The following is a 13613-nucleotide window of genomic DNA, read 5'->3' as shown; positions in this document are numbered from 1 at the left end:
TATGTACTTGACTGTGGGACCAAAGTTAACAAATAGTTAATGGTAAACGAGATTATATAAAGTGGACGGCTGAATTTCATCATATTCACGCTTCCTAACAGACAACCAACAGAAACAAATTTGTATCAGAAAACTGCATGAACATGGGAGAAAATGTTTGGTAATTGTTGGAATCTGTTATAGCATTTATTTGCCTACAAGCAGTTAAATAAAACAATGGAAACCTGAATTACAGGTAGTTCTGTTCAATATTGACCCATCAGCTGCTTAGAAATACATCAAATAATAGAAGAATATTTATGCCAGAACTGATTTTCATGCTTTGACTTTTCTGTTGAAGTAACAACATACAATGTACAATTGTTGAGTTCTTATATACACTAAACTTTGGTGTTCAGCCAGTATTAACAGAAGTACTGTTTCCCTCTAGCATGGGAAATTCAAATTAATCTGTGACATTCAGGACCCTTTTCGAGTCTGGTGCTGGATCATTTTCATTGCAAATTACGTCTTTGCACTCTTGAAAGGGGAAGGTCATACAGCTCAGTTTGAATTCTTGCCTTGGAGTTGGTTACTCACTTGATATCTTTTTTTTTTTCTTTTTTTTTTTTTTCCCCCTTGGTCCAGAGATGGTAAACACATTAGAGATTAGTTGAGTAGGGCAGAGGCTAAAGGAAAATAAAGTGTTAGGATTCCTGCATTGTTCTTCTTCCAGAGACTGACAAGGTCACACAGCATACCTAATAAAAATGTCATTTGACCAGCCCGTCCGTGGCTATACTCAGCATAACTCAATCGGGTCCTTTGTGTTCCAGTGCTGGAATGCTGGGTTACAACCCAGCAAAGGTTGCAAACAGATTTGAACAAACACAGATAACGCTGCAACACTCCTGCCCAGCAGGAAAAAGGCAGCTGTCCAGTGAACAGTCTTTGTCATTTATTTTGTAAATTTGTGAAAATGTGAATCTGTCTTCATTGTTAAATACTGATATGTAGAAGGGTACTATTGTAGCTCTTCGGTCGGTCGCGCAGCCCTAGAAAAATCATTTATCTGCTCTCTAGTTGTTTCTGCCAGAAGTGTGGAAACATTTGCAGACAATTCGTAGTGCTGTATAATCTTAAATAGGACTTTGAAAATTAATGATACTGCAGGATACTGAGCACTCCTGGAGCAGTTTCTCCAGCAGGTGATTAGTATCTCAAAAATGTTAATGAACTTGAAAAATTCTCATTTCAAGAACAATCAAAAATGTCTCGGTGAACCTACAGTGATCTGTTTCCTGGTTCATAGTCGCTGTTCCTTCAAATCCAGTCCCATGCTCTTTTGTTAGCGATGAACTGATGGGCAACACGGAGCACACTGTAGCACATCATTTTTCTTTTCTTTTTCTAAGTCCTTTTAAATTTTCCATGATGCCAGTGACCAGATTTTTAATTTTTTTTTTTTTACTCCCATTAATCAGCTTAGCCTTGCACAAAGACAAGTACTTGACTTAGCTCTGATTCAGCACCCAAGACTGGTTCGTTGAATCCCCAAATGTATCTTCACGGATAACACAACACCTTTCAGACGTGGGTAATACTCCATAATTGGAAGTAGCTATATTAATGCCAGCAGCTGCAGCAGGAACTTTAGAGAAGTAATGTGCTACACCCCTCAAAGGTCCAGGTCCGGCCAAGTGACCTTTGGGAATGGTGCAGCGAGCTGCAGTGTCCAAGAGACCCTCGCCATTGTGCTCCTCCAAACTTACACGTTAACTCCTCCCGCCCCGCCCCAAGTGAAGGAGCAGTACCACACCTGGGAAGGCAGGACTCCTCAAAGTCCATTGTGCCGCATACATTTTGTAGATGAAGCATTAATTGCTTTCAGCCTCATGCATGTCACTAATAAACGGATGTGTAAACAGGGAAAGGAGAGGGAAGAAAGAAGGAAACTACCCTTTTAAATAAAAGACGAAAATGTGGTAAATATGGTAAGTATTACGCCAAGGTCTTTGCAAAGGCTTTCCCTACAATTTCTCTAATCAATCTGAAATCTGAATTCAAAACTTTGTGTGGATGATGCGTGCGTATGCGTGTTCCCGTATGCCATCAATTCCAGCCATATTCTTCTTGTGATCGAGCCTTCTGCTACACACTTTCAAATCTGCAGGCTTGCCCTTAAATCAAACTGACTTTTCAGAAAATGTAATTTATTTTAATGACTAATTTCAAGTCATTGGCTTCTAATTCTTGATTCTCAAATATATATGACTTCCTCTTGCTCTCTGCAGTTTTCCATTTCATAAAATGAGTCATGTTTAATAACCTATATGATTAAAAATGAAACTACATGGAAAGGAATGAGATGGCAGAAAAATCATTATCTGACCAAATGACTGTTATTTGGAGGGAAATCTCCAGGAAGGATGATAGAGTGAGACTGTCTAACCTCAAAATTGTAAATAACTATTATGTCTTTATTTTTCAAGGGATCACCAGTCTGCTTGCCAATGGAGTTTACAGTGCTGCATATCCTCTGCATGATGTAAGTGATCTTGGAATATATTTTACACGTCTACTCTCTGACACCAAGCAATCCTTAACGTGTTACGTATTAATGGCATCATCCCAAACACGAGCGTTTCAGATATTGACTTCGTGCTTGCTTGTATCACGACTGCAGTAACTTCTGCAGGTTGTTTCCATCGTTCTACTCACTTTTAATGAATTCCCCGCCTCTGTTCTACCTTGGGTGATCAGAAGGGATGTTTGAACGTAACATTAGGAGAATTGTTTTGGTGGCTTGTCAAACGAAATGCCTCTGTTATTTTTCTGACCTTCTGCGCCCGAGGTCCCTGGCATCAGTGCTAGGAAACCTATTTATTCCTGGAGCACCAAGTGGCTAGTTCCCTCATCCACATCTCCCTGGCATCCCCCTGGCAGGTACGGAGATGTCAGTAGCTGTCTGTCCATGCGGTAGGTTGCCATTGGAGGAAAAACCATAAGCAAGAATTTGAAGCGACAGATTTCGTGGGACTGGATGTGACTGCAGACCTTCTTACGATGAAATCTCTTGAGCAGTTCAGTAAGATGTCAAGAGTGTGTTCAACTATAGTGTTCGTGGAGAGGATTAGAGAGGGGTAGGGAATTTTGGTGGCACTCGTACCCGAGCTGGGGATCCCCGTCCTGCCAGAGGTGCACAGCGGTTGAACGCTGATGACGTTTTTACTTAGAGGTTCAAGGTACGACTAGAACTGACAATCACATGCTCTAGACCCTTACAGGAAGGCTTGACAGATGTCAAGGGGACGTGGCGGTCTTGCTGCTCATGATGTGCTGGCTGTGTGAGCGTACAAGGGCTGTCGAGCCTGGTGCTGCTTTTCCGGTCTGGGATGTGAAGATGAAGTGTGTCTTCCTAGTTTTCTGCTCCCCTCACTCGCACTGGTTGTACACGGGACCACGAGCGTTTTATCTCGGTGTAACTGAGACCAGCACAGCCTTTTTCTCTGCCTGATGTTTATCGTACACGTCAGGCACTCTTAAACTACAGCAATATTGCTTAGAAATCCAGAAAGGTTAAATAAACTTCTTTGCATGTTCTTGTCTTACGTCTTTAGACAGCTACTGATAGTCTTGTATATAAGTTATTTATTGTCTTAGTTTACTCCTTTATCGTATTTAAAAATAGCTCCAAATGAAAACTTCAAATCTAATCAGCCCTGAGTGTTTGGAGAGTCTGGATAGGGATCAGCTCTTCCAGCTGGTCTCTTCTCTTTCAAGTGGACTGAGCTGAACCCCAAATACCGTGGCAATACCGCATCCTTTCCCTTGACATTTTTAGGCCACCTTTATCACTTATTCATTCCTTTTTCCCCAGTGACAGACATTATTACTCTTCCTTAATGTGCCTGACGACAGAAGACAAAGTGTGCTATGACAAATGAACTCTTAAAATACAGCATTATTTTACAGATTGCTTTTTCTGGTTTTGATGCATTAAGTGAGCGGGATACATGGGTATGCAAGATGCATAGCAGCTCTGGGCGCGACTCACTGAATGACGCAGATTTTCTTTTTTTAAAGGGTGACTATGAAGGTGAAAACATTGAACCTAACGACAGAAAAGTAAGTTGATGTAAAGGGGGGTTTAATATATTCCCAAGTGTCCCAGCCTGAAGAGTCACCTGTTGGAATCTGGACGTTTGCCAAGATTTCACAGAACATACTGCAAGAAGGCGCTAAATGCCAAGCAGCAGAAGCACAGTAGTACTCTCCAGTGTTTAAATTTGCCTGAATGTGGAATGCAGTATGGATATGTATAAATTCCCCAGCTCGATAACGATACATTTCTTGCCACGTTGGTAAAAGTATTGACAGCATTTACATATAACTCCTCCTAAAGCTCAGCTGATGTAGTTTCAGGCCAGCTCTGATGACGATTTGCTCAGTCATATTCTGGTATCTGTATCTGACATAAATCCTGCCTCGCTCCACGGCGAGCTCCGGTCCCAGCACTGCAACCTCTGCTGAATTAACGTGCTGCTTATCTGGAGCGTGAGGATCAGATTTGGGGGGAGGTAGGAGGGAAACAGTTGAAAACGTAAGCATGAGAGTTATTGGGAAAGTTACGGATTGAATATTTCTCACAAACGAGGCATTCTCAGCAAAGCTTTAATGTGCGCTGTTCAGCCCGAAACTGCCCTGTGGATGTATACTTGATGCATTGCATCACTTTTCATGTAAGTCTGTGGTTTAAATTATGTTTTTATTGCCTCTATACCGAAAGACATTTGTTCGTTGTAGTAGAGCAAGTAGGAATTATTCTAAGGAAATAATTTTCATAAGGAAAAGCAAATTTTTCACCCTTTGCAGAAATGTTGATTTCGTAAAGTCAGAGCGCAATTAGTACATACTCCGGATCACACTTCTCTGCAGAAGATAGGCTTCTTTTCCATGTATCAGGCAAAAACTGAAGTAGAGAGGTTACAATCAGTTCTCTCAGGAGGAGCTACTAAATTTGGGTGCCGTGTAAGTGGGGCTTTCAGCCTTGAAATTTTGCCTTTCCGGTTTGTTTCGTGGTCTCGTCTCCAAAGAAATGCTGTGGACCAGCATGGGCTCAGGTCATGTCGTAGAAAAAGCAGATCTAAAGCCCTCCAAGTTAGTCACATAAAAATAGGTACCCTAAATTAAAGATCTGATGGGCCTCGAGGTGCAAATGGCTCATCAAAAGACAGCGACTGTTACTTTCTCCCTTTATTGATTTGTGTTAAAAATACCACTAACCTGTCGTGTCGTTATTAAGCAACGCATTGCTCAACCAAAAATAGGATGAAAGTCCATGTTTTCTCAAAGCATCTGGATTATCATCTTTATTACTAACTTTTCAAACCTTGCAAATTCACTCATTTTGTAAGTTCACTCTGTGTTTGGAAATGTTTACCTTGGCTTTTGCCTTCCAGTTCCCTCAAATAATCTTTTGGTGTGTTTTGGCATGTCTCTTCTGGTTTCTTGAAGCTTTCTTTAATCTAATCCATTGCTAGGCCAGGCTTGTGCCTTTTTTAATAACAAAATTAGAGATTTGAGGCATAGAAATGAAGTAAATATTTAGGGCTAGTGCCCTGATCTCCTCTAATGATGTCTTTGAAGCTGTGCTTTGAATATCAGGCTGATAAATGCCAGGATAAATGAGATAATTCATTTGTACTTTAACCGCAAATTTGAAGCGCTGTACAAAACTGAAACATGGCACGGATGCAAAAATCTCCTTAGCTTAGTATTTTGATATCCCTGACCAGCTTAGATCACAGAAAGGGAATCTAATTTCTAGCACAAGCTTAGCTTGTAAAAATTAAGTAAAAAAAGTATAAAAGGAAGGGTCTTAGTGCACATGGATGTTGAGGTGTCCCGGGTCATTAATTGTTTCCCAGACATAAGCAGCTGGCCTTAAACTTTTGGAAATGTGGTTGATAGAAACCTAAAGCAGAATAAAAAAAAAAACTTGCAAGAATGTCGCTGTTTAATACAGGCCTGCCTTTAGGTTTCAGTTTCTGCTCTTACTATTGTAAGGAAACTAATATAAAGATTCATGATTTTGGGTTGCAGAGGGGAAAATCCACAGTCCACTTACATTTTTGACGTCATATTTCCGTAAAAGCAAAGAAGCTGTATTTTTTTTTTAATGACTTGAACCGTTCGCACGAGAAGTACAGCAGTTCAGCTTGGAAAGTTTGTGTTAAGGACTTGGCGAGAGAATTGCAGAACTGCTCTAGAAACGCTGTTCCCTGTGTGACTTCCCTGTGATACAACGCGAGCAGTAGGAACAACGGGTACGGGCGGCAGCGGGGCTGCTAGTCTGCCCTGCCTCGCTTTGCCGCGCTTCACTGGAGAAGTGGAGGAGGCTGACACACGTCACGGTTCCCATGATAAAATAACCTACAGATTTAAGCAATAACATCCTGTTTGGTCTGTTCTTCTACGAACAAGATTAATAATGTTGCCCTCCCTGTGATGATAACTGGTTTAGGTCTCGGTTGCCCGTTGCGGTTTCTTCCACGGCTGCGCTGGTTGTGCAGCCCTCACCCGCTGGTGAGGGTTTGGGTAACCAAGCTCTGAAATTTTCTGCCTTTTTGGGTTTTTTTCTTTTTTACCCAGTGTTTGATGAAAATAAATACTTCAGCAGTAGTCGGTTCATGCTATTGCATTTGAGAGAGCAGTAAAAGAGGAAAAAAGGAAAAAGATGATGTTACCAGATGAATTAATGCAAACAGAAGTGATCATCAAAGCATCTCCTTGAAATATCAGTAGCTGGTCCAGGAACATCCTGCTACCAAGTTGATGTCACTGGGTTGAAGCAGGGAGGGAAGCAATAAAGGGAGACCTGACTTCACAAGCAGATGGAAAGCTTCTCTTCCCCTTGTCCCACAAGGAGGTGATGCCTGGGTGACCAGTGAGCACCCTTCATCTTCTCCGGTATTTTTTTGTGCACACACTGATTTCTTGTTCTCTCTGTTAGCTGAATTAAGGAAAAAAAAAAAAAACAAAACACCACAGATCTGAGAAGTGCTATTAATATATTTTATGAAGTAAAGGATAAGCTGAAGGTCTCAGAGGAACCTATTTTTGTGAGGGATTCAATTTTATAAATTACTAATGGTGATCATTGCTTTCCTTGGCCCATATCCTAACCAAAAGGATGAGTGGAAATCACTGTGTTCTTTTAGTGGAAAGCTGAAAAACTCTTAAATGCAGCCTTCAAGGCACCTTTGCACAGCTGCTCCTGATGGATCCTGAATATTAGTGTAGTGAAAACAAACCAGTTTATTCTAGTTTTTTCTGTCTTCTAACGCAAAGCATATTCATCTTTCACATCCGTTCTGCTAGGTACCTCGTACGGATCATAAAATCGGGACTACTCTCTCCATCCCTGCTATAGTTATCCATCAGTCCCGTTGCTGAAGAGCCTTTTAATGTACTAGAATTCATCACTGTATTATAGCATGCCTAATCATCAAATTTGCTTTTAATACTTAATGCAAACTGTGTGTTTTGGCAGAATATGGGTTGAAACCACAAAGTGGTGAGACTGGATCCACCACGTGAGCTCTGCAGTTTGCTGGGACCAAAGGAGAGCTTTTTACAAGGGCATGTAGTGACAGGCCAAGGGGTAATGGCTTTAAGCTGCAGGAGGGGAGAGTTAGATTAGATGTTAGGAAGAGATTCTTCCCTGTGAGGGTGCTGAGGCCCTGGCACAGGTTGCCCAGAGAAGCTGTGGCTGCCCCTGGCTCCCTGGCAGTGTTCAAGGCCAGGTTGGATGGGGCTTTGGGCAACCTGGGCTAGTGGAGGGTGTCCCTGCCCATGGCAGGGGTTGGAACTGGATGGGCTTTAGGGTCCCTTCCAACCCAAACTATTCTGTGATTCTGTGAGAAAACACTCGTGTACGCGATGCTTTAGCTTTCGCCTTGCCTTTCTGTTTTACAGCTCCTGTGTGAGGAGTGGGCGAGCTATGGAGTCTTTTACAAATATCAGCCAATTGACCTGGTGAGGTAAGACGTCAGCCCCTAATGTCGTGTTTCCACAGGGCAGCGCTGAAGCTGTGCACAGTGATGCTTGTGACAGCGTCCCTGCGTGGACGCTGCCCTCGGTGCCACCCTGGGGGACTCTGGAGAATGGGTAGTTCACTGGGGCGGGGGGGAAAGGAGTTTTTGGTGGGTTTAGAAACACGCTGATGTATCCCACCTAGTGTGAAAGCTTGCAGGGGACGTATTTTTAATGAATTTTGTTTGGTCGTGGTGAGAGCTGAGAGTCTCTGGAGAAAGCTAGGTGCTTTTTTAAGAGGATTAGCTCACAGAAGATCCAAAGATACCAATTTATACAGCAGAAACACGGGGGAAAAAATTACTAATTGGACTGACTTGCTTTCATGGTGCCTGTATCTCTGGATTAACTCCAAGCATCATGAGAAAGAGAGTGCTCTGAGAAGAAAAAAATTCCCACAGGTCATCAGATCTTACTTTCTCCATGCTTAATCCAGCTGAGATTTGTAATTTTAGCCATGTTATATTTTAAGAAATAGGAAACATTTCTCTCTCTCATTTCTTTTTTTTAATGTATTTCAGAAAATACTTTGGAGAGAAGATTGGGCTATATTTTGCCTGGCTGGGAGTTTATACACAAATGCTTATTCCAGCTTCAATCGTAGGGATTATCGTTTTCCTCTATGGCTGCGCAACTGTGGATGAGAATATACCAAGGTAAAAACAAATAAATAAATAGATTATTATTGGAGGCCGCTAGAAACTCCAAGTTTTCTCACTAATACCTAGGGCGAGCACAGCTGAAACTGTGGCTCCCTGTTTCTAGTGCTCGCCCTGTGCCACCCGCAGCCCGACACCCCAACCCGTGTTTGCTGGCCGCGGCTTCCCGAGGTCCATCTGCCAACTGGTGCTGGCCGGGGTACGGTGTGCTCCCACCGCTCTCACACCCCGCACGCTTCGTCTTTTGGAAGCTGTGCTTAAAATGAAGCCACCTCCGCACGGATGGGAGAGCTTGCAGTCCCACTGATTTTTGCTTCCAGTAAGTGATGGAGCGGTACCAAAGGCTGAGAGCGAGCAGCAGAACTGCAGCACGTCTTTAAATCGTTAGCATTTATTGTTAATATTACTTGTGGAGTTTGCATTGAAGTACTAAAATTAATTCTTGGCTGGTTGCTCAGGTTTTGTTTTTTTTTTCCCTAACTCAGATCATTATGTTAAAACAAACCAACAAAATACTGCTAATGATAGGTTTTAGTGCTTCCCATCGTCAAGTGCTGAGGAGGGCATTGTGTGACATAAAGATGAATCAAGAATATACATGCCTAAAATAAGCAATTGTGGTCAGATTACAAAATCTTGAAGTCCTACTATTTTTAATTTTTTAATAATTTTTGTATTATAATATTTTTAAAGCCCTATGATTTTGCATTATTGACCCTGCATGCATCATCAGCTATAGATGAAAATTATATAGTTTGTACAAGCGTGAGCACTGAATAACAAAGCAGATAACGGATATCGAAAAATAGATTATTTTTCTTTTTTTTGTTCGTGAAGATTGCTTTGTACTGCTTCCAAAAGTTGAAGAAAGTCAAAAGTTTGAGTGTCACTGTTGCTATTTCACAGATGGAGCGCGTAGAAGATAAATTGGTTGAACTCCAGTCTCTTGATACTCAGCACTTCCCTTGTACCTTATCTATTGCTGTAGTCATTTCAAAACAAGAATGATTTTTAAATTTTATTTTTAATTTTTTTTTTTTTTTTTTACTGTAAGATCCTATAGTAAAAAGCATAGAGCCTTAATGCCTCTCGTGATGCTATCTCTTATGCCCTGGAATAGAAGTAGGGCTGGGGATGGAGGGAGACAGCAGCCTCGCGTGAGGGTTTCAGCCCCTACGATGGCGTAGGGTACGGTCAGAGGTGCTGGCGGGGGCAAGAGCTGGGAAGCACTGCGAGGGTAGTATCCGATGGTCCTGCAGACCAGAGAAAAGATCATTGGTGCATGGAAGATGGAGCCGTACTGACCCTGTTTTTTCCTTATCTTGTTGCTTCGTTGCAGTATGGAAATGTGTGACCAGAGAAACAATATCACCATGTGTCCCTTATGTGACAGAACGTGCAGCTACTGGAAGATGAGCTCCGCTTGTGCGACTGCTCGCGCAAGTCATCTGTTCGATAACCCTGCAACTGTCTTCTTCTCGGTCTTCATGGCTCTCTGGGGTAAGAAGATATATGCCTTCATGTGAAGTTTTTAATTATTTAAAATACAACAGGAAGAAACAGAAGAGATAAAGCAGTGCATTTATACTCAGGCAGTTAATTATATAAAGAACTTTTCTTTTCTTTTTTTTTTTTTAATTCCCATGAAACTGTCACCCCCAAATTTATATTCTGGACTGAAGGCTAAAATTCAAAAAGTTGCTCAAGATGAATATCAAATGAAATTGTTAAGCATCTGTCATAAAACTGCTGTGTGGTATGTCAAAATTTCATTAATGGGATTGCATAGCTTGCCAAAAAACCACACTAATCTATTTGCAGAGCCAGCTTCCACTTTAGAACATTACAGAAGAAATGTATTAATGTACTCTGGGGGCGCAAGGAGGGGTCTGCAGGGAAGTGTAATGGCCTTTAGCGTCTCAGGACAAACCAAGATTGATTCTTGAGTGTGCTCCGAGATGCAATTAAGTTTATCAGCAGGCAGACATCATGCGTGTAGGCCATGAAGCGGGAGCGGTGGGGTTATAGGTATTTTTTCTGATGCTGACGGCTCCTGTACTTTGAGCACATCACTTAACCTTTCTTGGCACGTGTGTAGAACTTGGTTAAATATATTAACCCTCTCGTGAAATCTTTGTGAGAGTGTCTTCAGGAATGGTTATCGAGGGCTTTTCTCCTCCCTGCTGGAGGAGGGATGGGGACCTCCTTGCTCGGGCACCCGAGCACCAGGCATGGGTGCTGAAGGAGAGGAGCCTCCCATCCTCCTCGCTGCGGGCCAAGAGGGCCTGTACAGATAAAAGGGAGCTGATGGGCTCCAAACCCCATGTTTGTAACCGAGCCCTGTACGGAGAGCAGGGGAACGTGCGTTATTCCCCCCAGCTTTGAAGTTTGATAGCCATGTAGTCCCGGCCTCAGTGAGAGCTGCACGAGATGACGTTTGCCCCTCCTGTACGCCTTGCTGCGAGTTAGCAAATAACCTGGTTTGGATTACATCTAATCCTAAAACCATAGCCCACGTTTTCATTTGTGCTAGTGTGTGGGGAACCGCTTTTCCATTAACGTTCATCTGAACTGATTTCAGTGCAATCTGACGTACTTCAATTTACAGCAGTGCCTTCTTGACCAAGGTCTCCATTTGAGATGACTATGTTTTAGAGGCAAAGCGAAGAGCTCATTATCAAGTACCATAGGATAAGGACGGTCCTGCAGAGGAATTTTGGGAGCAGTGGGGAGTCGGGAGCACTGCAGGTTTGGAGGGAAAGCTGGGAAGTGGGGGGGAGGTAGAACTCGACCAGCTTCGCAGCAGAGGGAAGGGATCACTGTTTTGCAGATCATCTCACCCCGTAGCATATAGGGAGAAACGTCACATACCCCAAAGCAGGATGCGGCGTCAGAGACTTTAAATAGCCTGATGCTCTCACGTGGCGAGTCAAGGATCGGTTTTGGTCTCCCGCATTTACCATTATTTTGAACCCCGCGTGGATCTTGGCACACAATGCTCTGTTGCCCAAAAAGTAACTCTGTTTGCCTCCCATTCCTTAGCAAACAGCTATGGGTCCCTCCATCCATTTTCTACATTCTTGGGCAAAGTAAGGCAGGTTGACAGAAGCCAGCTTCTGTGTTCTCTACTGAGTCAGGCTTAATATCTGAGAGAGTTTTGGAGTGGGATGTGAAATTCCTCAAGTTCTTTGGGGTCAACATAAAACGTTACTGTGGTACAACAGCATATAAAATAAATGTTGTTTCAAAAAGGTCTTTTTTAATTGAGAAAATTAGAACTTTTTCTACATAGTTTTGAATTTGCATTATTGCAAATTTCATTTCTAAAGGATTTGTCTAAACGATTTTAAAAAAAAAATTAAACGAGCACTTTATTATTTAAGGAAAATCAACAAAAATTGGCTTTCTCCAAATGTAGGCATGCATACACTCTCCAGTGCCATTTGTGAACACCTCTGCGTGTAATGGGAAGTTTTTTAGGTTTGTGTACGGTTGAAGAGCTGAGGCAGAGGAGACCCAAGTAACCTTGTCCGGTGACGCAGGGCATCCTGAGCATAGCAAGAAAATTAGCCCAAGTTCAGGGGTATTATTGTGAGCAATATTGTGGTATTGTAACACCCCGGGGAACTCCACTCGCACGAGCGTTACAACAACTATAGCACTGGTCAGAAGGTCAGCATTAAACATGGACTGCGCCCCAGTGCCGTTTGGTATTAAACGACATTAAAAACCTCAGAGAATCCAGATAAGAGCATCTGGACAGTGAGCTTTTTCTAATTTTTAAGCCCAGCTTATGTTTGTGGGCCCAGATGAAATATGAAAATGCAGATGCGCTTGGCAAAGCGGCGGTGCATCGCTACCTGGCACGTTCGCCGAGGGCTTTTGCAATGAGCTGGCTGTGTTTCAGACGCAGTCTTTCCATTTTGCGTTGTTGTAAGTCAGCGCCACGGAGAGATTTTTCTAGTAGCACTAAGAGACGACATCTCGTTCATTTTCCGTATCTCTCGCTGTACGTGGAAGCTGCAGACCCCGGCACGAGAACTGCCGGCGGCGAGGAGAGGGGAAGCAATGCCAGGAGCGTGACACAGACCCTCTTAAGATACAGCTGTGGCCATCCCGATTTACAGGAAGCCTGTGGCTTGTAAAAGGGCTTAGTTGTAAGTTTTGCACGTGAGCGTTTTACTTGGAAGGCGAATGAATGTCGTGACCGCAGCCTGGTTCCAGTCAGCAGGGTGTCCTTTCCTCTCTATTCAACTTCCTCACCCTCTCCCTGCCTCCGTTTTTTTCTGGAAATGAATGTTTCTGAGCACATCTGTTAATACTCACTGCGGGAAACTCCCCTGGGAACACCATTTCTTGGTAGACTTGCCTCTTTCATAATCACTTATTTATTATACAGCACTGGTGTATTCCCAGCATCTAAATATGTCCTCTGAGAACTCGCTCGGTCTCAGAGACAGATAGACTGATATAGACCAGGATCGTTTGTTGGGACTCAAGAATTGCTTTAATGAGGTTTCTTTTCTGTAAGTCTTCTCCGTCACAAAGAAAACGGCAGGGTTTCTAATGAGAAAAGCCCTTAAAGGCTTCTTCTGTAACAGCCTGCCCACCTGCAGCTTTCTCGCTGGCGCGGGTATTTGGGTTTGAGTGTGATCACTAGAGCTACCCATACTATTAGGACCACTATATGGATGTAATTATAGCAATATAAAAATGCTTTATCTTGATATCTTTGAGGGAATAACTATCCCATCAGTACAAGGCTGGTTAAATCTGTCATATTTGGTATAGATAAAATACAGGTTTGTTTGGACTTACGGATGGAATTATATGCAGATGAAGACCAACAATATCATTAGTCACACATGCAAATATTTA

General features: G+C 42.7%; 1 protein-coding gene across 7 annotated transcripts in view; it reads left to right on the top strand.

The window, feature by feature from the left end:
• ANO1 (anoctamin 1) overlaps positions 1 to 13613 on the top strand; it is an 84062-nt gene that overhangs the window by 49190 nt on the left and 21259 nt on the right. For 5 of the 7 annotated variants that reach the window (XM_054827664.1, XM_054827663.1, XM_054827669.1 and 2 more), the window contains exons 8-13: positions 1908 to 1973; positions 2472 to 2527; positions 4066 to 4107; positions 7960 to 8024; positions 8598 to 8732; positions 10075 to 10235. In XM_054827664.1, coding sequence (XP_054683639.1) covers positions 1908 to 1973; positions 2472 to 2527; positions 4066 to 4107; positions 7960 to 8024; positions 8598 to 8732; positions 10075 to 10235 — 525 coding nt within the window. The remainder of the gene's footprint in view (positions 1 to 1907; positions 1974 to 2471; positions 2528 to 4065; positions 4108 to 7959; positions 8025 to 8597; positions 8733 to 10074; positions 10236 to 13613) is intronic. The other 2 variants (XM_054827666.1, XM_054827665.1) reach the window with 1 other exon arrangement.

This window comes from Grus americana, chromosome 5 (assembly GCF_028858705.1).
Source record: "Grus americana isolate bGruAme1 chromosome 5, bGruAme1.mat, whole genome shotgun sequence".
Lineage (NCBI taxonomy): Eukaryota > Metazoa > Chordata > Aves > Gruiformes > Gruidae > Grus > Grus americana.
This window is presented reverse-complemented; position numbering and strand designations above follow the sequence as displayed.